We start from the raw sequence: 25,667 nt of genomic DNA, 5'->3' as shown, positions 1-25,667 counted from the left end.
GACATATACCCACAATGTAATGACCCACAACGTTATCTATAGCTTTGAAACCAAATATGAGAAAACTTTATAATTTTCCTATATTTGGGATCTACATCAAAATCTATTCTTAAAAATGTGTTTTCTTTTGTAATAAACATATTACAAATGCAGGGTCCCATAAACCATGTTTATGGATCATGACCCGCAAACCAGGCTAATATATATATATATATATATATATATATATATATATATATATATATAAAGCACTAAATAATCACAACTAGGTACTGAAAATTTTCGCCCCAGCTCGGGGTCGAACCAGCGACGTACGGTACCCACCGCCTAGTAAGATTGTCAAACTGTTAGGACGCTATCTTTCCATGAAATGTAAACAGAAACAGTTATGGAAACACAAATTATATCATTCTATTACCGTAAAAATTGAATTTATCATAATGATTTATTTTCTTCAAAACTAAAAATTAAAAATGTGCTTGGGTCAAATGGGGAGTAACATCAATCAATATATTTGAATATTGAATATTATTTAATGTCCCTCTGGAGAATATTACACTCATATGAAGGCGTCACCACTGCCGGTAAAGGGCATCAACATTTAGACCTATGCTCGGCGCTTATGGTCATTGAGCAGAGAGGAATCTTTATCGTGTTACATCTGCTGTGACACGGAACTTCGGTTTTTAGGGTCTCATCCGAAAGACCGCCCCATTTAGTCACCTCTTACGATAAGCAAGGGGGTACTGAGGACTTTTTCTAACCTGCATCCCCACGGGACATCAATCAATATATAGCTATATCAGGCTAATATTTGTATTGTGTCGAAATGAATATATTTTTATACTGATGGCCATAAATTACATATAATGCTGGTGTGCTATGAGTTGATGCTCATGTGCCCTTCTTAGCCTCGATTTTCTATAATTTCGACTAAAACCCCATTCCATCAGAGTACCATCCAACTTAATTTAGATAGTGTGTACAATGAAGAACCAATTCAATTCTACTTTAAATCTTGCGCAATTCACTTTCCCTCATATGAACATTATCTTCACTGGGTTTTACATGGATTTCTTCAGTATTTACCCTATGTATGTGCTAGGCATAATGTGGATTCCAACATGAAGGATATCTTTAATGTTCACTCATTACGCATTCTGCTGCACTGGCAATGTAGACTGAAATTTTCTATACATTTCTAATTTATGTAATCCCTTACACAATGTCGTTTCAAATATATGGCATCTATATCCTGTATACATTTATAACCCATATCTAGGTGGCAATATTCCATTATCACTTGCATGTGGTGTTGACATCTCTCAACTGATTCAATACTCAAGAGCTTGTTCTGCGTATGATTATCAGTTTTTAGATTGAAACAGGCTACTGAAAACAAGTTGATGGTACAGGGGTTACAACACTCATAATCCGCATTTCGCGAATTCTATGGTTGTTATAACGATCCATTTTGCCAATCCAACCTATCATTATGCCAAATGCTGTCTGTGTGTTTCGTATCGATTGCTAGGCCGTTCTTGGCACACTGATTTTGACGGCGGATAACTCCGTTTACCTGGTCAGGATATATGGCTCACGGCGAGTGCGACCGGTCGAGAGGGGGTGCTTACTCCTCCTAGGCAGCTGTTCCCATCTCTGGTGTGTCCAGGGGTCCGTGTTTGCCCAACTCTGCATTTTGTATTGCTTATAGGAGTTATGAGATTATCACAGTTTGTTACCTTCGCATTTCATATGTAATCCCTTACCAAGTACTGTAAAAGTTGTTATTTACGCTAGGGATTAAGTGCGCGCTTTTTTCACATTGAAGATTATGTGTTGGGAAAATACGCATAAACGGAATATACTACATATTTTATCAACTATTTATAACTATACGCGTTGGGGAAATTTAGCGGTTATTACGTGGCCACGTTATTAATGTAAAGTGTCCCCACGCGTAACTAACCACTTTTGCGATATAACTTCAATGTCACCTCGATATGTGCGAAACGTTTCCCTGCTACCTTAAAACATAAACCAAGAATTCTTAATTTTATTTTTTTTAATCTCTGAAAAGGGTATTGACATTCCATATATAGTCGGAAGTTTCCAGGTATCTTCCACTAGTGACAGTCTACTGGCAAATCCAGACATACATTGGGAGGATGCTGATGTGAAGGACAAAGGAATACCTGATTCAAGAACTGTGGCATTGATTTGGTTGGATTTTTTAAGGTTTGATACAGGATACAGGGTTAATTCAATATACATTTTATTAACATTGAAATGAATCCCGATAACACCTTCACAAATTGAATCATGTCATTATGGTACATTCATATGTGTGTACCATTTTACTGCGTATCGTTGCATTACTAGGTAACACATACATGCAAAAAGAGACAATACACGGACAATCAGTATCCTATATAACGATCTAGTTCGTCAATTCAACTTCGCATTGGGTCAAATGCTGTCTGACGTGTTTCATACCGATTTTTAAGCCGTTCTTGGTACACTGATTTTGACTGCGGATAACTCCGTTTACATGATCAGGATATAAGGCTCACGGCGGGTGTGACAGGTCAACAGGGGATGCTTACTCCTCCTAGGCACCTGTTCCCACCTCTGGTGTTTGCAGGGGTCCGTGTTTGTTCAACTATCTATTTTGTATTGCTTGTAGGAGTTATGAGATTGATCACTGTTCATTATCTTCACCTTGCTTCTAACTATAAGGTTAGACAAGTGTTCTAAATACTGACAAATAAGGTATGGTGGCCAATACAATACTGATTTTATTTGCAATTTCCTTTCAGATATGGGACCCGATTGTTCAGAGAAACGTTGATTTTATGAAACATAATATTTAGTTTTCACCATCTGTGATGACACCAAACATTATGCTGATATTGTGTTCTCTAAGGGAAATGATTGCCACGTGCTTCACAAGGAAGTTCGCAGCCTCTCACTGAAGAGGAACTGTACAGGTATTATTAGTTCTAAAGTACCGGTATTGTGACAGTGATTTGCAGTTTAAAACGAACAATAAAATGCATTACAATAAGATCACGTTTACCAAAATTAGTCTGGCTAACACGTTCATTAAATGTGTACTACATTTACCTCTGATAACATATCCTAAGTAATCAAGATACTAATTTTCAGAGAGTCGTGAATATAGAAAACACTTCCAAGAGCAAAAGCTCTGACAATACATTAGTAATTGGGGCTACGTATTAAGACATACTTTTGTTTCAAATTTTTAGGTATTATCTTATGCATGTCAGATGTGAAGTTCCACTTGATAGACAGATATTGGCCAACGATGTCCCCATCGAAAGAACTCAGTATCAAGAATAATGTCTAGAAATAGGTTTTAAGAGGTTGAAGATAAGAATATTTTTGCTAAATCTGATGCAGGTACATTTAAATTTAGTGCTTGAACGTAAGTACTTGAACATTCGTACACTCGTACATTGAACTTATGGAGGAAAAACGGGTAGTGCTTTTTGACAACATTTGATATGATGTTATTACTTAGTAACTAAATACTGGAATACGAAAACATCATTTTAAATTAACAGTAACTATATTTGATCTAATGTTGCAATTCCTAACAAAGTCATATTTCTTATATCTACCCCAAATCTTAGTACATTCAGATTTAAATTGATTTAGAAATATTGTCTTTTAGTCTTTCCGAATCTCTGACATGGGTCTGTAAAGAAAGGGTTACGTGAGCAAGGGAAGATACCAATTTCGTAAATTCCTATATTATTATGAAGACCACAAGGTACGCGGCATTTTCATAACACTAACCATTCATGTTTTCCAGAGGATTTTTTTTTTCTATTAGTAAATTGTTATTGCAAGACGTCTCCCAGTTATGTTTTGATTCTGAACATATTCAAGAAATTCCTAACGTATATCATTGTTTTCGTCAAGAAAACACCTCATCAGCCATGCTTATGTTTCTGATACATTACTGCCACTAATATTGTTAGCAGTTAGACTTCTTTGAATATTTATATATTTGTGCATCTTTGCTTTGCGGGGTCAGTAGGTGCTGTCTCAATATTGGGTTGCACATACTGATATTTAAGTCAAAATCATTAATGATTCATCATATAAAATGACATTGCAGGACTCAGATATTCAGAAATATCACCCGGGACGAAATATTACAGACGAACATACCCAAATACATATCCTCTTTTCGCTAAAAGTTGTGGAAAAATATAGCATTGTTAAAAGGATACATTGTTGTATGGAAATGTATCTGATTGACAGGATTAGATGATTTAAAGTCTGGTTGGCCCTCCGTAAAATAATTTTTCTATTTAAAATAACGGGAAAAGGTGGCAAACCTGCCATATAGGAGTTTTCTCACGGGGTAAGTCTAAAATCTGCGATATACAGCGTTGCAGATTTTCCCAAGAAATACTACTATCAGGAAAAATCCCACCCTTCTGTACATATTCACAGTATTTTCATCGGATAACATGGGATGTTTACTCATGTGAGGCATGTAATCTCACCTCTGGTGTTCTAGGGGTATGTACCCAATTTTCAATTCTTTATTGGATTTATAAGATTGATAACGATTCTATCTTCCTCTATATTATAAATTGCGTAGCATTGTTTAAAAACATGGATCAGGAAACGTTTGCCACATGAGTTCATTTTTTCATTTTAATCTGAAATTTTCATGCATATGAAATTTCGTAGTGTCTTCTAAAATATAAACTGAAAAATATATAAGAATCATATCAAGTTCAGTAACTACATACAAACATTAGTATCTGATAAAAATAGTTAAAAGATGTAGTTATATATATTTATTAGAGTTACAACTAATACATTATCAAATAAAGATATAGGTATTCGCACATTTTAAGATGCGAGATATACATAAAGAGAATCATAAATCAACATAATGAATTAGCAGTTTCCTTAAATAGGAATATCACAATTTCATAAGAACTTGGCTGTAAAGATATCATAATATTAATAAAGAAAACATATGAAATGGCTTCTTTACAAAATGATACAAAATTTCTGATAAATAAAGGGAATCTATCGCATAATAAACTTATAATAGAAATCAATGAAAACAGAACTTTTTGGATTTCGTATTATGAAACAAAGCATTGATTATTGAAATACACATACATGCACATGCAACTTAGACTTTTGAAATATGTTATGGTTAACAAGATTTTTTACAATAACGACCGGAAAACACTCCAAAAAAATGTATGTTACTATCATGCATAAATCTAAATAAATAACTGATATGGCGATAGAATTACTTTATAATTTTAATTTATAAAGTGCATAGCCAAGCAGACTATAAAGATAGGTAATTTATTATATGTATAGATGAAATAAAATAATATTAAGTAACATGACCATCGAGTTTTCAAATTCTAAAACTTATTTTCGTTCGCAAGGTAATACGTCCATAATTTCTACATATATACATTATATCATATTTCTTGAATTCGTCAACAAATCGTGCAAGCAGAATGATGCAATTGTAACACAATCATTTTCAAAATGCGTCCAGGTTTGATATGCAACACAATTGAATCAACTTTGAATTGACTTGATAGGATTAGGAGACATGTCCGAGATACTTCCTTGCTTTTTCTTAAACTTTCTGTATATAATGAGAACTATAAATGGTGAAACTATTAAACATACCACTACAGGTACAGTTATTGAAATTATTAATTCATTTTTGCCGTCCGATTTGGAATCAACATATCCTCGAGTTACTGGTTTAATTACATCTAAAAGAACAGAATATGAACATTTATTTCTTCTTACAATTATATGAATGAAAGGTGAAGATAAGGAACAGTGAATCAATTTAAGATAAGAAAAAAAGTCATTGATTTTTCTTACCAACAGTTTCATTTTCCGGGCCCAGCGAAGGGTGAATTGACGTACCATAAAGGCGTAATTGCCATGTTAATAAACGTCCTGAAAATAAAGTCAATTTCTATTGTTAACCGCTGCATGCATTTTACAAATCTTATTCGACATTTAAATAATGGAATGAAGAAAAAAACCTGTTTTTGCCTCAGGATTTTTGATACAGAGTACTTTATTCCGATATGTTTAGCCCTTAAGGGAAATCATACGTCATCTTGCGTCTATATAATTGTATCCGAATTGTGTCTAAGCACATGTAGTCGACAAATGTAGTCTTTGCTACACCCTGCTTTGTTGTGGGGGCCTTAATCAAGAAATAAGGTATGCGTTCACAGTACAGTCATGTATGTCAGAAAATAGATGCAAGAGAAAAAAATCATTTCAAAAAAATCCGCTACAAACTGAAAAACATGTTAATTTTGTATTTCGACGCAAACGTTTTAAAAGTATATCGGAATTGGATGTATGTACCAAATGACGTTAAAAATAGATATTGTGGTAAGTCATATTTGCATATGAAATAAACAAAACCGTAAAAGATGTTACCAAAATTAGACTTGGAGCATACGGTAAAGATATTTTTTAAAAATAGTATACCTTGGTTTGTATTTATTGGAATTGACATTCGAATTGTCCAATTTCCTAACGACATCTCGCCCCAGAAATGAACGGAAGAAAATGTCCATGCTTGTTGACCACTTCCGGTGTCATATGGTCGTGCAGAGAGTAACTGACTTTCTGTATTTGCTGGAGATATGATACTAATCAAAACGTCTCTATGTAAATTTGCACTGAATTTAATAAAAACTTGTATGTGCTCCACATAATTAACGTTATTGCTACCCGATGCATTGCATCCATCAGATGTGATTATGTCTTCTGCAGAATTCAAACTGTTGACATTCCTGGCGATAAAAATCAGAAAATGTAAAATAATTTTATTCAACATACCATCCCACTGAAGACAAGGAATATTTAAAATTCAACATTTCAATAAAAAGACAAAGACAACGAACAAAAATTAATCCCTACAAAAGAAAACGTGAAACCCGTACAAACGAAAGTGGGACCAGGTGCCCAAGAGAAGAAAGTATTTCCTGTTGACCAGCCACGTCCGCCGTGAGCCCTATATCTTGATAATTCTTGAATTGTTACCTTTTTTGCAGGTGGTTCTGTAAATGTTTTACTTGTTTGCTAAATAATTGAAACAATAAGTGATTCTAATATCTAGTAGTTGACAGAAAATATAATACAATTATTCTGTGAAAAGTTCTATTGTATGGAAGTGTGATACTTTATCAAAGATTGGTAATGCTGCATTTAATGAGCAATTATAAAAGGCTAAATGTTAACCCGATAAGATTAACAGCATGAATTTTACAGCGTTGAGGTATTTTGTATTCCATTGCCTTTCGTCCCTTAAACAAAAGATGAAAACTATGATGACCATTCTAAAGACTATTGTCTTACATATTGACAGTTTTTACATCCGATGAACACACTCTGAAAGAAGGAAGTCCAATCCATTGTTTCGCATCCGTGATCAATGCACTTGCATCGAGAAGGCCAAACCCAAAAAAGTCGTGATCTGAATTATAGAGAAGAAGCATTTCTTACATATATATTTTATCGGAGGCAATCAATGTGGCACATCTAAATCGAGATGTAAACTAATCTAGGTGCTGAGGTGAAATTTTCAAATGATAAAGTGTGGTGAATGACATACCGAAGGAGATAAATTGTGATATATATCATAGACGTATGCATAACATACACTGTTTGCCAGCTGCATTTGTTTTCCATATTCCACCTTTGAGATTGTGACGCTTTGAAGTCTTAACAATCAGGTGTTGCATGTCTCTCCATGTCAAGTTCGTGCTTTATAAGAGTAAAAATTCATATTTCAGGTTTATGTCGCTTATATAGTATTATATATGTGAGAAAGAGAGGAAATTGTATGATAATATGAAGTTAAAAAAAATGCTGCTCTGGCTGAGCTTATTGAATATGAAATCAATTCACATATTACTTTGCTTGAAGTGTCAATGCTAGAATCCCTGCTGCAATTGGTGCAGTGGCGGATGTACCAGTAAATCGACCACATTGTGCATTTAGATCTGTCGTTTCCTTTTAAAGAATATAAATTATGATACATATAGGACAATTGACACGACATTGTTAGTGTATTTATGAGAAGGGTTAAAAAGCAGATACATAAGAAGAAGTGGCGCGCATGGTTTTAATATATGCCACTGTTCATTATCGTCACCTTTCCTGTTCCATTTTGCTCGAAAAACATATAAATAATGAATATGCGAAAATGTTTGGAAAAAAATCAAACATGGAAATATCATGGAAATTTATTTGTATGATATGCATGTCAAATTATACACTGTTTGCCTTTAAAAGGTGACGATGACGAATAGTGATCAATCTCATAACTCCTATAAGCAATACAAAATAGAGAGTTTGGTAAACACGGACCCCTGGATATACCAGGTGTAGGACCAGGTGCTTAGGAGGAGTAAACATCCCCTGTTGACCAGTCACACTCGCAGTGAGCCCTATATCTTGATCAAATCATTGTGTTAAGAACGGTCTAACAATTGGTAGGAAATACGTCAAAAAGCATATGATCCAACTCCAGGTGATATTGGAAAACTCGATCGTTATAACGACCATATAATTTACATGTAGATCTCGCGAAACGTTGACTTCAAACGAGATTCTTGAACCATTTTGACATCAATTTATTTACCAGTAACCTGCCTCAATTTAAAAACAAAATGACCATACGCGAAGAAACTACAGAGATTGACGATGTAGAACCTACAGTTATCCCGATGAGTTGTTAGTTTGTATGGAGTGAACATGTATATTTAATTAGGGAGTGGGTGTGGAAGCCTGGTGTTTTATTTCGAGTTATCTGGGAACTATCGAATTGACATATAAACGGAAATGAGTATTGTTAGTAAATGAAACGTGTTGGATATATCTAAATATCAAGTTGAAGGTCACAGCAAACTATTATTTCCTTCGCATGTAGAGGCTTTTGAGCACAATCTGCCTTCTAAGAAATGCACAGTTGCAGTGTTTTGCAGTAATGCCAGTGAATTATTTTCGATATATAATGCTTTGAAATCATAAAAGCAAAGCCACTCACGACAAAGTATTCAAGATCATCAGATCCATAGGTACACGCCATGATGACGCTGCATCTTTCGGAGTAGTGAGCTGAATACAAATCATAGCCTATTCCCGATATTGCAATGGTATATATGTTGTTAGCATAACCATCGCAATTACAATTGTCATCTGGTCCTCCATTTCCAGCCGCCCAAACATAGATTGATCCTTTGCCATTTCGACCCTGAAATTTGCGTTAAATGCGTAAAGTGAATTAAGTGTATAATTTGAATTAAGTGTGTAATTTATCAAATAAGTTTAGAAAATATTTAAGATCTGGCCACTATCTAAGCGGACAATATGAAATCCAATGTCATTCAAGATAGAAACAACTGTTTTACAAGACACAACATAATTGTATTCCTTATGGAAGTTTATGATATTGATTACTGTTCGTTTTCTTCACCTCTGCAAGGTAAATAATTTATTCAGGATATAGGGCTCACGGCGGGTGTGACGGGTCGACAAGGAATGCTTACTCCTCCTAGGCACCAGAGTCCACCTTTGGTGTGTCCAGGGGTGTGTGTTTGCCAAACCATCTACTTTGTATTTCTTATAGGAGTTATGAGATTGATCACTGTTCGTTATCTTCACCTTTAATTCTATCAGATTAAATTCGTCAGTAAAGAAATGGATGATAACAATTGGAGCAAATTCGTTCAAAGTCATTCACGGGATCATTGACCTTTCGGAGTTTTAAATTTATCGGACCTGTGCGAAAGTAAATTTGAATTTATTTATCTAAGATGAAATAGCAAAAACCGAGGCCCTGTGCCACAGTAGTTACGGCACGATAAAGATCCCCTACTCATAGGATATAACCACCAAGTATTGTCCTACATTTTGCAGTCGTTCACCGGAAATGGTGTCATCAGTGAAAAATTATTGAGTGTGTTCTTAAACTCCGTTTACATGATCAGGATATAGGGCTCACGGCGGGTGTGACCGGTCAACAGGGGATGCTTACTCTTCCTAGGCACCTGATCCCACCTCTGGTGTGGCCATGGGTCCGTGCTTGCCCAACTATCTATTTAGTATTGCTTATAGGAGTTATGAGATTGATCACTGTTCGTTATCTTCACCTTGCATCAAATCAATCTATCAATGTATTTATTGGTGATGTTCTTTATCTTCGCCTTTCATTAATAAGAATCAATTTATAAAGGTGAAAATAACGAACAGTGATCAATTTCATAACTCCTCTAAGTACAAAATAGGGAGTTGGGCACATGCAATAATAATTTTTAAATTATTGATTTTTTATTTCGTAGAAAAGTTTGATCACTGTTCATTATCTTCACCCTTCTTAAAGAACTAATGAAAAAGGTTTCTTTGCCTGAATGATTTGAATTGACAATATCAAAAACATCTTTCAAGAAGCACCTGTCTAATTCCATTCTCTATTGCTGTTTGGACACTTGGGTCAGGACCATGAAAACCCTGCCTATCAATAACACCCCAGCTGTTAGAATATATGTCAATCTGATTTGTTCTGTGCGTCAGGGCTGCAGCTTCCCAAGCAGATGTTGATCCTATATTATCCATCATCCTTAAAGCTTAAAACGAAAGATATCAATAAATGTATATAATGAATGACAACATAAATATAACAGATGACAGCAATTAATCTATTAAAACACGGTTACAGATTCAACTTACCGACAAATTTTGCATCGTACGCTGTTCCAAGAATACATTCATCATTGTTACTCACAGCTGCTACAATGCCAGCACATTTAGTTCCGTGACTTCAGAAGAGAAACGGATTTTTTTTATATTGATAAATTCATGAAAGGCATATATATATATATTAAAAGAAATAGAATAAACAGTACACAAAGTTAAAAATTTAACGCAAGCACTTTCATTTTATAATCCTCAGGCGTATAAAATGAAAGCGCTTGCGTTAAATTTTTAACTCTGTGTACTGTTTATTCTCTTTCTTTTAATATTTTATACCGGACACTGTGATTTTTTTTAAAAACACAATTTGGATATATATATATATATATATATATATATATATATATATATATATATATATATATCACATTATTACAGGAAAGAAGGGATATTATAATGATAAATAACGCGGGTACGTTAAGGCAGGTTATGGAAATCTTTACTGGGATACAATCTGCGAAACAAAAGCAAAAAAAGACAATAGCCAGCACGTCTATGAACGACCTAAATATAATGAGGTTTTGGTTTGGTAAATAAACCTATTCGATAGATTGTTCATGTTTTTCATGTAAACTTATGCGGTACCAATTTTGATGCACCACGTGCGCATTTCGACAAATAATGTCTCTTCAATGATGCTGAACCGAAGTATTTGAAATCCGAAATAACAATGAATTTTTAGAGCTATTATAGGCAAAAACAGTTTGGCAAAAAAAGTGGAGTCAAATTTGTCTAAGGATAACAGCTATGCGTAAGGGAGATAATCCTTAATTTTTAAATGAATTTCTCAATTTTATAACAACAATTAAAGATGCATCCGTATTTTCAAGCTAGTAACGAAGTACTTAGCTACTGGGCTGTAGAGACCCCCGGGTACTAACATTCCACCAGCAGAGGCCTCGACATAGGGGTCATTATGTAAAACTTATACGGGACAAATTTTGATGCACCAGATGTGCATTTCGACAAATAATATGTCTTCAGTGATGCTCAACCGAAATGTTTGAAATCCGAATTAACAATGAAGTTTTAAAGCTATTATAGGGAAAACAGTGTGCCAAAAAAGGGGAGTCAAATTAGTCTAAGAATAAGAGCTATGCGTGAGGGAGATACTCCTGAATTTTGAAATGAATTTCTAAATTTTATAACAGCAATTAACTATACATCCGTAATTTCAAGCTAGTAACGAAGTACGTAGCTACTCATATATTTTTTCCACATACAATATATCACGGGAATGTCATATCTGAAAATCGAAAATGCAAGCACAAATTTCCTGTAAATTAAAATATGAACGTAACTTCGTGCACTCGGCAGTCCTGTCAGTTTAATCAGCATAATGAGTGTCATATGAATACCTAGCACCGGCATCTGGAGACGGATTTGAAGAACCATCTACGAAATTGAAACCATAGGCTGATATCTGAAATTTATTTAGACAAAGGGTCTTGTTTTCATCAACATGTAATTTGCAAATACAGAAAGCAAAAGCATGCGATGATTAAAACGCGGGATAAAACACTATCAATTGGTTTACTATATGATAAATGTTCCTAACCTGATTTATCAACAAGTCTGGGTGATTTATTTCTACACCATTGTCCACAATCCCAATCACGATCCCTGTTCCTGTATAATTTTGAGACCATGACGATAATACACCTTGATCGGGAATTACCTCAGTTGTGTTCATATTCTATGTAAAAGTAGACGGTAAAGATCTTGAACAATGTTGTGAGCTATTTTAAGCAAAATAGAACTAACGTGTGTAAATTCTTCTGCTGATTTACTTACGAAATACCACATGTCTCCCCATTTAGGATCATTAAACGTGGGAGATGTATTCCTTAATACTCTGATGTTGTATCGTTGTTGTTCAAAGTGTATGACCTTCCATAAAAATACAAATAGGACGATCATTCCAAACATTGAACATCATTATAAAGTGTACAATTAATAAATGATTGAAACTGTTGTTTTATAATAGCTGTTTCATTACTTGTTATAACTGTATATCCACTACATAACACTGTGAACATAATTAAAATATTTCAACTGTGCGTTGAAAAAGGGGTGATAAAATTTTCTGAACATAGCCAAGAGGTTTGTAGTTTACCCTGTGTTCTCTTGCGATAAGAGAAATAGATCTCCTCCAATCACGGCTATGGCTTCCAACGGTTTCGTTTTTTCTTGTAAAGATGTAACTTTTCGGTAGGATCTGTAACGGTTGTTGATTTATCACTGTTCGTTATCTCCACCTACCGTACATACATATATACATGCGCACGAACGCACACACATATATACCATATGTAATTGTATGAAAAATTATCAAACAAATAAAAATAAAAATCACAAAGATTGAAAACATGTTATTATTATAAAGGAATGTTTGAAAATGCTCATCTCTTTTCGTCTAACATATTTCAAATTTGATGACATATGACATTTAATTCTAAAGTAAGTAAATTAATTCCAATGAGAAATGTATATTTTCAACATTCTTACCCCATATAAAACACGGAAGCCATATTTATTTGCTAGTCTAACTGCATCGGGTTTGTCACCATTCACAGAAACAAGAAAGTGGTTGGTCCACTGTGGTTGAGAGAAGGCGAAATGTTGAGTAATTATCAAAATTTTCAAAAAGCAGCACAGCGATTCTACCATTATATGATGTTACTTAGTTTTTCCCCTGATCATTTAGGTATTATCAGCTCCCTTGTGAAAGACGACAACAAAACATGGCTGACTGGAGATTTATTGCTTTATAAAACTGTCAATTTGTTTACAATGGTTTCTGCTGTATTGATTTTAAATGTGTTATTACATGAAATGGAAATATTTGTTATCTTTGATTCTGCAGATTCAAACACATTAGGATTAGACTGGAATATATAAATTATACCATTATTAGTTATAAGATAAATCTGTATTGCCATCTTATAAGATAATTTCAATGTCTTAAGATTATCCTAATAACGATTGATAAGACTTGTAAAAACAATGAAAATCAAATAAAAAAAATGTTTTGCTTTAACATTGTGAATTTTTAAAACGACAAAACACCGGAGGTTTGAATAAGTGTTGTGTTTGTTATTGAGCTACAGTTGTTAAACCTTAAAAGTTCCTTACGATTTATTCGCATAAACTAGTTTTGTCTCTTGTTGTCAATACAACATACACAAATCATTCAATACATCAGGTTGATATATACTGACCTAAAATAGATAAAAAGAATTTTCAAAGTTATAGTATAATTACTTTTCAAATAATATAATGCATATGAATTATGAAGTTTTCCCTCAAAAAATTATGTGGAAATAAAGAAGTGGATGTTATAGATCAAATGTATGAATTATTGGTTAAAATACTAAATGTTCACACATTTTCAGGTAAATTCTTCCATGTATAAACGTTATAAGAATCAGTGTTCTTGTCATGATCCAGAAAAAACTATATTATTTTCACTTCATGTAATAAAGGCATATTCTCTGTTCCAGTTTAACATTGCATATTGTTGGGGGACTAAATGTTAATCGTTTTATACCATATTACACCTAAGTTATTATGATAGCATTGAATTCATAGAGTCCCTACCAGCTCTGTCTTTTTAGCTCGATAGAGCACTGCCAAAGCTATCGGTTTCGATCCTCAACAGAGTCAACGTAGTCTCTGTTACATTATTATAGGATCTTCTAATGACTAGATTTACTTCAAACATACTGCAACTCGTATAACTTATTGATTGACTGTTGATTATTTTTCATAAAAAGGACACTTTTCATATTAAAAATGTATAAGGACCTTGAAGTAAATGTAACAAGTAATTCGATTTTCTTCATGCAAAATATGATATCAGCACTGAATGTAAATAGGTTCATACTTTAAAAATGGACAATGTTCAAAGAAAGATAATTCGTTTAATATAAATATATTCAGATACGAGGATCATTAAAAAAAATATGCAGACACTGTCTTTTTCGTATATATCATTTTTTGAAAATTGAAATTCAACACATTATTGGATGTAAAACTTATACGGTACCAATTTTGATGCACCAGATGCGCATTTGAAATCATTTTTTTTTATCTACATGGGACGTTTATTTCTATTTGATCATATAGTATCTATCATAGATGCTTTTAAAAACAGTATATTCTTTCGCCACGGAGTATCATTATCTGCAAAACACAAAGTCGCGTTTCACAGTTTCTCAAAATATTGCCCTCTACATTTCACACACATTCTTTATAGCTTTATCGTGTAGACAGCTAGCGGGTGGTACCTCTTCTCATTTCCAAATGTTCAGTAAGAATACTGAAGACGGTGCTGTATCTAACATCAAAGATATCTTATATTTCCGAGACAGTGGTCATTTTCCATAGCGTTGCTTATTTTTTGAAACGTTCTTCACAAATGATTCGTTTCCTACCTAGACGCTTGTCATCCAATATACCGTTTCTACCAGATGAAAATCGTCTATGCCATTTATACACTAAAGCCCGATTCACTTTTCACATATTGTCTGCTTCCAGCATTTTAACAGTTCCTATTGGAGATTTCCGGAATGTGACGCAAATTGTAAAGGCTATTCGCTGCTCCATGATTTCCCGCGACGTTATGTTTTTACCTTAGTGAAAGCGAACTAACTGTCTTCTTTAATCCGATTTCCATATTACGTTAAGACTTCCCCAATGAAATGATGTAATAAGATAATCTATTTTATACATATAAAGATGACTTTGTTGTATTAGAAAACGTTCTCTAATTTTGATCGGATTCGGCCTACGGGTACAGCACTACAAAACTTGGAACTTTATGGTTTGCCTTCTTTCAATCACCTGTCGGATAAATAGTGGGTACAATACTTTGGGATGCTCAACATTTTTTTAATTCATGTTTCTGCTAATAGGATCATGCCAGGTAGGGTGTGGGGGCTATTCTGGGGGTGGGGGTGGGTTTTTTTTACAATGGCCACAACATATGAGACACCTTTAGTGTTAGCAAGATAGTTATGTAGAAATCAGTTGCGACATAAGAGGGTTCAGTTTTATGTAGAGCAAAAAGATATTTTGTGTTTAGACTCATGTTGTTTGCTGTTATATTTAAGGCTATGCACATATCTAGTGTGAATGATAAACTTACAGATTCTAAATCTTGTAAACAGTGGTACCGTTTCAAAAAGCTGGCATCAGAAGCACGCAGTATGCCAGAGCCTATCCCTGTAGAGTTAGTCAACATGATTTACAGATTCAGGTGAAAAAGTTGCAATTTTGTAAGAATACCAAGGCATCAGATGAAATGGGGTTAAAATAATTCTGTAGTTTTCGTAAGGAATTTGGTTATGGTCAATTGTCAATTGTGGCCACCTTCACTCTACGGTATTGTACAGTTCATTGCTTATTTGTCTTGTAAAACTTGTTCATATGCCACTGCTAGGACCTACCTTTCAACCATTAGTTTTCAATGCAAAATTCAAACTTTGGCAGATGTATTATAGAATTCCATTGTGGGTAAACTGCTGGAAGTTAAGGATGAACAGGTCAACTGATGTTCCATTGCCCATAACATTACAGCTTTTTAAGGGAATTGTTTAAGAATCGCCATCCATTTTTTTCAACAGTTACAAAACGAAGTTGTTTCGAGATGCATATTCCCTAGTCTTTTTAGTTTTCTTAGTGTTGGCGAACTGTCATTGTCGGCTGGTAATAATATTTAGTCCATCTTACAAGTGACAGATGTCACTTTCGAAACTAATTATTCCATGGTGTTTGTGCACACTAGGGAATCTAAAGCTGACTAACTTGGGAGGGGTGTTTCTCTGGACATAGATAGGGGTTGGGGTATATTATGCCCAGTTGCAAGTGTGACTGATTACTTGAGGATTATACTTCATAGAGTAGTACCACTGTTCATTCTTTTGGGGGTAGATCCACTTATGAGAATTCAAAATTCACCCATACTTGGATATTTCAACATCAAAATAGGGGATGCCTCTTAAGATTACGGATGTTGCCTATCACCACAGGCACATGATGTTTTAAATATCTATGATAAAAAAGTCTTCCTGTAAACATGATAATATATAGGGTCGACAGGGGATGCTTACTCCTCCTAAGCACCTGATCCCACCTCTGGTGTGTCCAGGGATCCGTGTTTGCCCAATTATCTATTTTGTATTGCTTGTAGGAGTTATGAGATTGATCAATGTTCGTTATCTTCACCTTTCATTCACAAGGTATATCACGCCGCCATCTTAGTTTTTTTTTTACCAGCTGCATCGCTTTAAAATGTTGGAGAAAAGTTCGATATAATATGCTAGTTAGAGCCCTACCGTTTAGAAGCAACTCTATCAAGGTCTTACTTCTCGCATCGTCATGGTGAACTGGAAATAAAGTTCATTTATAGGCTATAATCATCCGTCAAACATCATGTACTGCTTCTCACATGCAAAAAATCGCTGAAAAACAGATACACCCAACACGAAGGACATGGAAAACCAAAATGCACCAATTCAAGTCTGCTACAAAGCTGCAGACGACCTGTATATATTTGAATGGAACGAAAGCTACAAAGTCCCGGGCAATGTCAAACGGCATTTACACAATGTTCACAATTGGATTTCTCCTCAAAAGCACAAACGTACCAATATTTTACCAGTTCAAAAATGTTGCTGCAGAAACAAGAGCTGCCTTCATGAAGTGTTCCACAATGCTTATAGGAGAGGTGATGGAGATAGTTACTGCTTCAGAGTTATCTCTCTTTTGTTAATTTCTTGTCTTTTCGTGGAGTAATCAACTGTGATCACACACAAATGATATTTATCAATAAGAAAAACAGACTGTAATAATTTTAACTGTATTAATTCATTAGCGAATGAACATAAACTATCAAACTTAAGTAGCTTGTGTCGGTTAAAATATTTTAAATACTTTTTTAAGGGAGAGACAAATTAATTTGAATTTTGTATCATGTGATTCCCTATTTGGGATTTTCTACTTTCAAGAATTTTTAAAAATTATTTACCAAACAATATCTGTAAAACTACATCATACTTACTCACCATTGTTATGGATTAGTTTTGACCCGTCATATAACTTTCACTGTCTAGTTTTTTTTTTTATCAGGTAACGTGCGTTTTCGCATTGACGATATTTGTTTAAAACTGCGCATGGGATTTTAACGCTACAAAAGTACATTTAAAACTTTTTCCACAACACCTGCCGTTACCAGAGGTCTTAATTTTGTTTTATATCAAATAAAATTGCTTTACTGCATCATGAACAAATGAATGAACTGCAGAGTGATCAATCCCATAACTCCTATAAGCGATACATATAGAGTCGGGCAAACACGAACCACTTGATATACCAGGGGTGGGTGCCTAGGAGGAATAAGCATCCCCTGTCAACCGGTCACAACCGATGCAATCCCTATATCCTGATTAAGTAAACGATTTTTTATACACTTGTTTTATTTATGAAATTTTCACTTCACACATATATCACTGTTGCATACATATGAGAAATGGGTTACATTGGTGTTTTCATACAACGTCTTTATTTTGAACTACGAATTACGAACTCAATAGCATCAGGTATACTGTCTGCATTCCATATGTATCTTATTCTTTTATGTACAGATATTCATGAGAGAGAGATTTTCATGAGAGAGAGAGAGAGAGAGAGAGAGAGAGAGAGAGAGAGAGAGAGAGAGAGAGAGTATTTCCAGTATTTCCCAAATAATGCAGTGAGCTTGACAATATTTACAGCGATATGAAACTCTTCCAAACACCATTGTTCAACATCACACCATAGTTCCTTTATTTGTATACAATCCACAAATAGATGTTCTAATGATTAGATATCAACACCACAAAAGCCAAATGGTGTTAGTTTCCTTCTTTTCCACTGATATATTAATTTTCCAATGTTTGAAAGCTCTGGAATGTAATTGATGTAACTTATTTTCCAGAGGTTTACAGAAAATTCAATTTCTATCATATACAACTTCGTATTGTTCCAGGTTAAGTTCCATCTAGAGTCGTGAAAAACAATATGAGCCGTCCCATGCAAAAAGGGCCCTTATGGTAAAAATTATCAAAATTAACTTTTTAATGGAATATGATAGAAAACAACATTAAAAAGACACGTGAAGTTTGGGTCAAATATTCAGCATATTTACTGAGATATAGGCTGTCAAAGGTTAAGATAATATTTCAATGACGTTACAAAAAATGACGTTGAAATGACGTTAATCATTGTCGAAAACAATTGAAACTTTCACTTATTCTTCATGAAATTCTGGACATGTTGTGTCCCTGAAACATTCCCGGACATGAGGTCTGATATGTTTGTATAAATATTCCTGTCGTTCTCTACTGAGTCCGCCCGGCATTATCTCTGGTGGTAGATTTACACTGATTTGGTCGTGATTACTGAGGATTACTGGGACCTTGTCGCCATCTACATCAACGCTGCATAATACAACTCCAGGCAGCAGTGCTGAAAAAGTGAAGTAATGAAACTTGCGTATCCCTTTCAAAGGCTGAAAAGTTGTTTTTATATACTCTTTCCATTCATAGTATTTCACATTTCCATCCTCTATTATCACAGCCTCGTTACTTTTGGAGGACTTGGAGACTACGTCAGCAACATGCTGTAGAGTGTCACAATCTGATCTAAAAACAAAATGCATCGCCGCGTAAAGGTTTTGAAAAAATATAGACTATTATAGAAATTCTCGATTATGCTAGATACAATTTTATTTTTGGAATATTAATTGATATTAACACAATATCACCTCCTGTACTTCTTTTTGATCTGAGCAAAGCCTGCATCCACTTGACATTTTGTATGCCCTGGTATCTGCATGTGAAGTTCAATTGCTCGATGTAGCCCAATCATGACCCGCCATAGCAAATATCCAATCACATACCGGTTTTTGTTTTGACCTAAAGATGAAGTGAGCATTAGAATATTAGAAGCAGCATATACATGTGAACAAAATGAATAGAACTAGGTGTATATGAAAAAATGAAGATGAAATATACATACCTGGACAGTTATCACAGTGAAGAACAGCACATTTCTCTCCCATGCTATAATTTTGAAAATGGTGATGAAGTATGCTGATGACTGTATTTGGCCCATGGGCATTCTTTCCATCTCTTCCAATGGTCTGGTCTTCATCAATCAAATAATTTCGCTGAGATCCTGCTCCCTCCATACAAATTCCAAAGATCTGAATTTTCCGTGGTGTCTCAAAGAATAATGGCCCTACTTGTCTGAAATGATGAGGTACAGACACACATTGCGCGAAGTCAAAAGTGTAGTGAGTTTTGAGGAAATCTGTGGAACAGGGTCTAACAGGTGGCTCAGGAAGCTGAATAGACTGATGTTCTTCCCTGGCTTCTTTAATGCACTGAATGTAGAGGTGATGCTCCCTCTCTGCTTTTTCAATGTGATCTGTAAAATTTCTTGCTGCTGTAAGCTTTTCATTTTCAGATCTTGCATTCAAAATGTGCTCTCTGTGGCGCTCACAGGTATTGCATACATCAGATCTGGGGTTGGCAATCTGAATGTTAGGAAGGCAGGCAGACCAGATGGAATAGAATGAGGACAATTTAACAGCACGAATTTGGACCTCATGACAGGCTTCAACATATAACTGATGAATTTCGTTCTTTGGTGTTGAACAAGGTAGAAAAATGGGTGGTTCGGAGTCGCGACCTCTTGGAGCAGCTGGCATAGGAAGTCCATTATCTTCAGAATATCGATTGATAAACTGCACGACAAATTTAATTTCTTCAAAGGACAGGGCATTGTGTGGTTTTTTCCCGATGTTTCCATGTGTCCGTGGTTTTATTCCATGGGTCTTCATATGCTTCACAAGATTTTTAAAATGTTTTTCACCAATGTCATGTAAAAATAAAAACACATCTGTACATACTTCCCGGTCATCAAAATTGTATTCGTATCTCTGTCGTTTGGCATCGCGTCTTGAAGATCCGCCACCATAACTTTTACTTTTTAGCTTTCCCATAATGTACATATCCTTCTCTTCCTTGGAAAGTTCTCTCATGGAATAAATATGGTGACTGATTTCTTCAAAACTAATATTTGATATGCAATCCATTCTGCAGGAGCAGCCTTTGATTATCTTTTCACGAATTGTTAAGTCAAGATTGTTATTCTCCCAGTCCTCCTCCTCTGAATTTAGGTTTTTATTCTGATCATTATCAGGATGCACAAGTTGAATTCTTTGTTCTAAAATATTTTCGTTGGATTCATTTTCTGATGCAGTTGAAATATCACTATCGTCTGTATTTTCATCAGATGATTCAACACTTTGTGAAGGAGGAAAATATTCCCTATGCCACTCGTCAATAATCTGTAACAAAATATCCCTGTGAAATTCTACATGTTCACATACCATGCAAATATTTAAACCTTCATGTATTTGTTTAAAATAAAATATCAAATACATTCATATTACAAACAGAGATTTTACAGTAGTACTGAATTTAAGTTTTGACAAGTTGTTGATCTCAGCACAAAATGGTAATATCTTTTTTATTATTATAAGTATTAGATTGTTTATGAGCTATTCATTAAATAGAAATCCAGTAAATAGTATTTTTATTTATCATTAGCATGTTGATCAATTAAATGTAAGACTGAAATAAGCACCTAACTACAGAAATATTTTATTTGAATAAACGTGTCTACATGCAGAAAACTGCTCTGCACTCTGCATATTTCGATTAATAATAACCGCATTTGATAGAAAAAATTGTATTCAGTCTTTCTAATTTGAAGTCCCAGATATCTCTCTCTCTCTCTCTCTCTCTCTCTCTCTCTCTCTCTCTCTCTCTCTCTCTCTCTCTCAGTAAGAGTAATAAGGGGTCATCCACTATGGTCATTCTTATTAAACTGGATTTATGTATTCAAATATTTATATATTTATTTGTTGAAACAAAACTTTACTTTAAAAATTGTTGATGAATTTGAAAAGATTAATTCTTTATTATTTTTTTGAATTTAATATGATCATTGTTTATTTAATTTTTGAGTAGCCACCGGTGAATCCGCCTATGAGATACGAAAACAGCGGGACGTAACTCTAAATTTTATCCATTTACCTATAAATAGCCGCGATGAAAACAAGTCATTTTAGGCACTAAATAAAGTTTAGAAAGCCAGATGATAACCCCATTATGATATAAGAACAATTAGTTATTTGTCTTTTTAAAAACTTTATGAAAAATAACTAGGATATCACAAGCGGGACATATATAAACACATGTACATGCACGGAGCTCAACAATCGCGAATGTAAACAAACGTACGTCATTGATTTATGTTTTAATGAATATCGGTAAAATAAGTATTTTTCACTTAAATGACAAATCTCTAAATTGTATCATTTGATTTGTTTAATCTGCTTAATGCGTAAAATTGCATGTATATATATGTGGATACATATGACCTTAGATTGAAGTGCACCTGCAGTACCCGTCAACATATGCGCGGATCCCAAATCTTCTGCATCGAAATATTTTATAGGCCTAATTGTCACCAAGACAATATTGGTTATGTCTGTTTATATAAAACTCACCTCTAAAAAGTCCATGTTTTCCTCTTGTTAATTCCAGGTACATGTCGGCATCGTTCCAGGTGATTTATATAAACACAATCACGTTATATTGACAGCATTGCAAACATAAGTAACAGACGCAACTTGCAAATAATGACGTTATCTTTACCAGCGTTTTTCTCATTATGACGTCAATATACATAAGGGCCCTTTTTGCATGGGACGGCTCATATATATTTATCAACAAAAGTGATATATCCTCGATAGTAACATGAAACATAAAAGAATTACTTTAAGTTCATTAATTTCAAAATGAAAGCTGGTATTTACAAGTTTCGCTACCCCCTTGCATTTGATTTGTAAGAGCGAAAGAAAACGTTGTATCCCCATTGTGTTTTGGTCATATTTTCTTTTTCAGTAGAAAAGTGTGTGTCTTGTAAAAGGTAGATGATTATAATTTTTTGATGTGAGAATTTCAAAACCTCTTTTCTTTTATTTATGTTGCCTAGTCCCTAATGTAAGGTGAAGATAACGAAAGGTGATCAATCTCATAACTCTAAAAAGCAATACAAAATAGATAGTTTGACAAACACGGACCCTTCGACACAGCAGATGTGGGATCAGGTGCCCAGGAGGAGTAAGCATCCCCTGTCGACCGGTCACACCCGCCGTTAGCCTTATATCTAAGATCGTTTTCATTTAAGGTTTTATTCATGATAGGCTGGGTTCAGACAGGATCTTTGCCCTGTTAAGTGTATTTGTAGCTCTACGGAAAGAAAAGAGGATAAAAAAAAAAAAAAAAAACTTTTGAAAGGTAAACAGAATTATCCGTAGTCAAAATAAGTGTGCAAAAAAAGTCTCACAATTGGTATGAAGCAAGTCAAACAGCTTTCAACCAAATGTGAAAGGATGTCTGTATACGAGACTGTTGAAACCCAGGCACTATCAATCAAGATGTGTGTCAGTAGCCTGTCTCGATTTAAAAACTGATCATACAAAATATGATTTGTCAGGGTAGAACAGCTATTAATGATAATGATTTGTCGGAGATGAACAAATGTAAAAGTTGATACAATCTTTAATCTGGAAGAGAGATGGTGATTTGCATGATAATTAGTATTGTTTATATGAGTTATGAGATCGATCACTGTTCGTTATCTTCATTTTTTATTGAAGATTTCAAAGATATGATGTATATACTTTGAGCAGAACTCTGAGCAGTATATTTTTTAAACAACGTATAGTTGGTTTTCAGGTCACCTGAGCAAACTCAGCTATCCTGGTTGCTATAAGTCAGTGTTTGTCATCATGCGTTAACAGTTGAACTTATTCTGTGATAACTACCAATGTAATTCTTATAAAATCTGGCATGAAGCATCTTTGAATCAAGGAGGATATAAATTAGAATTTTCAGAACTCCTGCCCCATGAGGCCTTAAGGTAACATTGATCAGTTTTCAAGAACATATTTTCTCTATAACCGCACATCTGTGAGTATTACTTTTACACTTTTACCTTAAATATTCCATAGTTTTAGCGGCCTATTTCAAGATTGTAAACATGACCACCAGTGTTCTAACTCAAGGGTGAGTCCCAGCGTTGTCTATAGTGTTTATATGTAACACATCCAATGATATTTTCTTTAATGCAAGGTGAAGATAAGGAACAGTGATCAATGTCATAACTCCTACAAGCAATTCAAAATAGGTAGTTGGGCAAACACGGACCCCTGGACACACCAGAGGTGAGATCAGGTGTCTAGGAGGAGTAAGCATCCCCTAATACAATAAATTAAAACTAAATAAATATTTTGAAGCAGCATGTAGTCATTTATCAAAATTGTAAATTCTTTCAGTCACGAGGTACAACAGGGGCTTATGTATCAGTATGGGACTAGAATGGTCATAGTGATTATTTTCTGATCATTTAAAGGACTTCTTGTATTTTGCTAAAACTATGCATTTCGCAACCCAAGGGTTTTGTACTATAGGAAGGATCCAAAATAATCATATGGTGTTCATGGAAGAAAATCATATCGTGTAAAGTCCTTTGAACATGTGCGTGGGTTTTGTGTGTTTTATAAAGAGCAAATCTTGTTTTATACTGCTGCTGAACATGATAATTTAGCCCAAAATCCAGAACAGAGAAATTATATATTCCGTAGCTCTTTAGGCTAGTGGTACTTCTATGTACATTTATACTACTAAGGTGATTATATTTTTTAATATGATCATACATAGAAACAGATCACCGGAAATGTTGCAAAAAAAATCCACGAACTGAAATTCAATTTGTCTCCAGGATTTATATTGGAACACCGGTACCGATATCACGATATCTCGATCCTGTTGATGTGGTATTTATGTTTTACAACAGTGTTCTTAGAGCGAAAAAAAAAATGAATGATGTGGAGAGAAAACCTGATTTTGTAAAATATGATATTACCAAAGGACAACAAATATACAACAAAATTAGATTTCTTTTAAAGAGTGTGTACTGGTAGCTAATAACTACTAACATTAAAACAGGATTTGATTTTTTCTTCTGAAGGAATGATATGAAGACAGTTTGTAGCAAATTCACATTTCTGCATTGCTTATAAAGATGTGAATATATACGGATGCATATTCAATTGCGGTGATAAAATATAGAATTAGAATTAATATATAATTCAAAATTAAGGATTATTTCCCTCATGCATAGTTCTGATCCTTAGACAAATTTGGCTCCAGTCTTTGTGACATTTTCTATGTTCCTCACCTCGTTTAATTTGGCTCCAGTCTTTGTGACATTTTCTATCGTTCCTCACGTCGTTTCAGTACTTATTTTGAATCCGCAATATTTTAATAAATCATATTCATTCATTCCTGAGAAATATGAAACATTTAGGAAGGGACGAAAATGTACAAAGAACATACAGAGGAAATATGGTGTCTTCATTAACTTTTTCATATATGTTTTTGTTAATTTTCATTTGCTAATTTCAATTCTGGAAATATTTCGTACCCCTTTATATAATCATGTAGGATTAATAATTGAGAACGTGATGTCTAAATCAAGGGTTGTGTTTGTATAAAAACAATCATGTTATAGTTATTACTGCAATGTACTATATTTGTTTTGTTTTCCTCAGTGCGTCAATATATTTTTTCGAACACACGATGTAATTGACACTTCCTATTTTAAAATGGAAGACAGCGCTAATATTTAAACAATGACAAGTGTATTTCTTCAAATAGTTTGCATTATTTCAC

At 34.3% G+C, this 25,667-nt stretch overlaps 2 protein-coding genes across 9 annotated transcripts; both read right to left on the bottom strand.

Moving 5' to 3' along the window:
- Positions 1-4,826: 4,826 nt before the first annotated feature.
- LOC125662495 (furin-like protease kpc-1) lies at positions 4,827-13,556 on the bottom strand. 7 transcript variants are annotated; one of them, XM_056146620.1, is made up of 15 exons: positions 13,321-13,550; positions 12,929-13,030; positions 12,607-12,702; positions 12,371-12,508; positions 12,171-12,235; positions 10,789-10,877; positions 10,513-10,685; positions 9,107-9,313; positions 7,973-8,070; positions 7,718-7,821; positions 7,414-7,531; positions 7,099-7,137; positions 6,541-6,848; positions 5,914-5,991; positions 4,827-5,798 (listed from the first exon to the last, which is right to left on the bottom strand). In XM_056146620.1, exons 1-15 carry the CDS (start codon positions 13,480-13,482, stop codon positions 5,596-5,598), a joined length of 1,980 nt encoding a protein of 659 aa, XP_056002595.1. In that variant the 5' UTR covers positions 13,483-13,550; the 3' UTR covers positions 4,827-5,595. The 7 variants fall into 7 exon arrangements, with proteins under 7 accessions (XP_056002595.1, XP_056002597.1, XP_056002596.1 ...); XM_056146622.1 differs by having other exon boundaries at positions 4,827-5,665; XM_056146621.1 differs by lacking the exon at positions 7,099-7,137 and having other exon boundaries at positions 13,321-13,556.
- Positions 13,557-18,973: 5,417 nt separating this feature from the next.
- LOC130049247 (uncharacterized) lies at positions 18,974-22,638 on the bottom strand. 2 transcript variants are annotated; one of them, XM_056146619.1, is made up of 4 exons: positions 22,436-22,638; positions 19,873-21,208; positions 19,619-19,769; positions 18,974-19,496 (listed from the first exon to the last, which is right to left on the bottom strand). In XM_056146619.1, exons 1-4 carry the CDS (start codon positions 22,448-22,450, stop codon positions 19,103-19,105), a joined length of 1,896 nt encoding a protein of 631 aa, XP_056002594.1. In that variant the 5' UTR covers positions 22,451-22,638; the 3' UTR covers positions 18,974-19,102. The 2 variants fall into 2 exon arrangements, with proteins under 2 accessions (XP_056002594.1, XP_056002593.1); XM_056146618.1 differs by lacking the exon at positions 22,436-22,638 and having other exon boundaries at positions 19,873-21,268.
- Positions 22,639-25,667: the final 3,029 nt, after the last annotated feature.

This window comes from Ostrea edulis, chromosome 8, assembly GCF_947568905.1.
Source record: "Ostrea edulis chromosome 8, xbOstEdul1.1, whole genome shotgun sequence".
Taxonomy (NCBI): Eukaryota; Metazoa; Mollusca; class Bivalvia; order Ostreida; family Ostreidae; genus Ostrea; species Ostrea edulis.
This window is presented reverse-complemented; position numbering and strand designations above follow the sequence as displayed.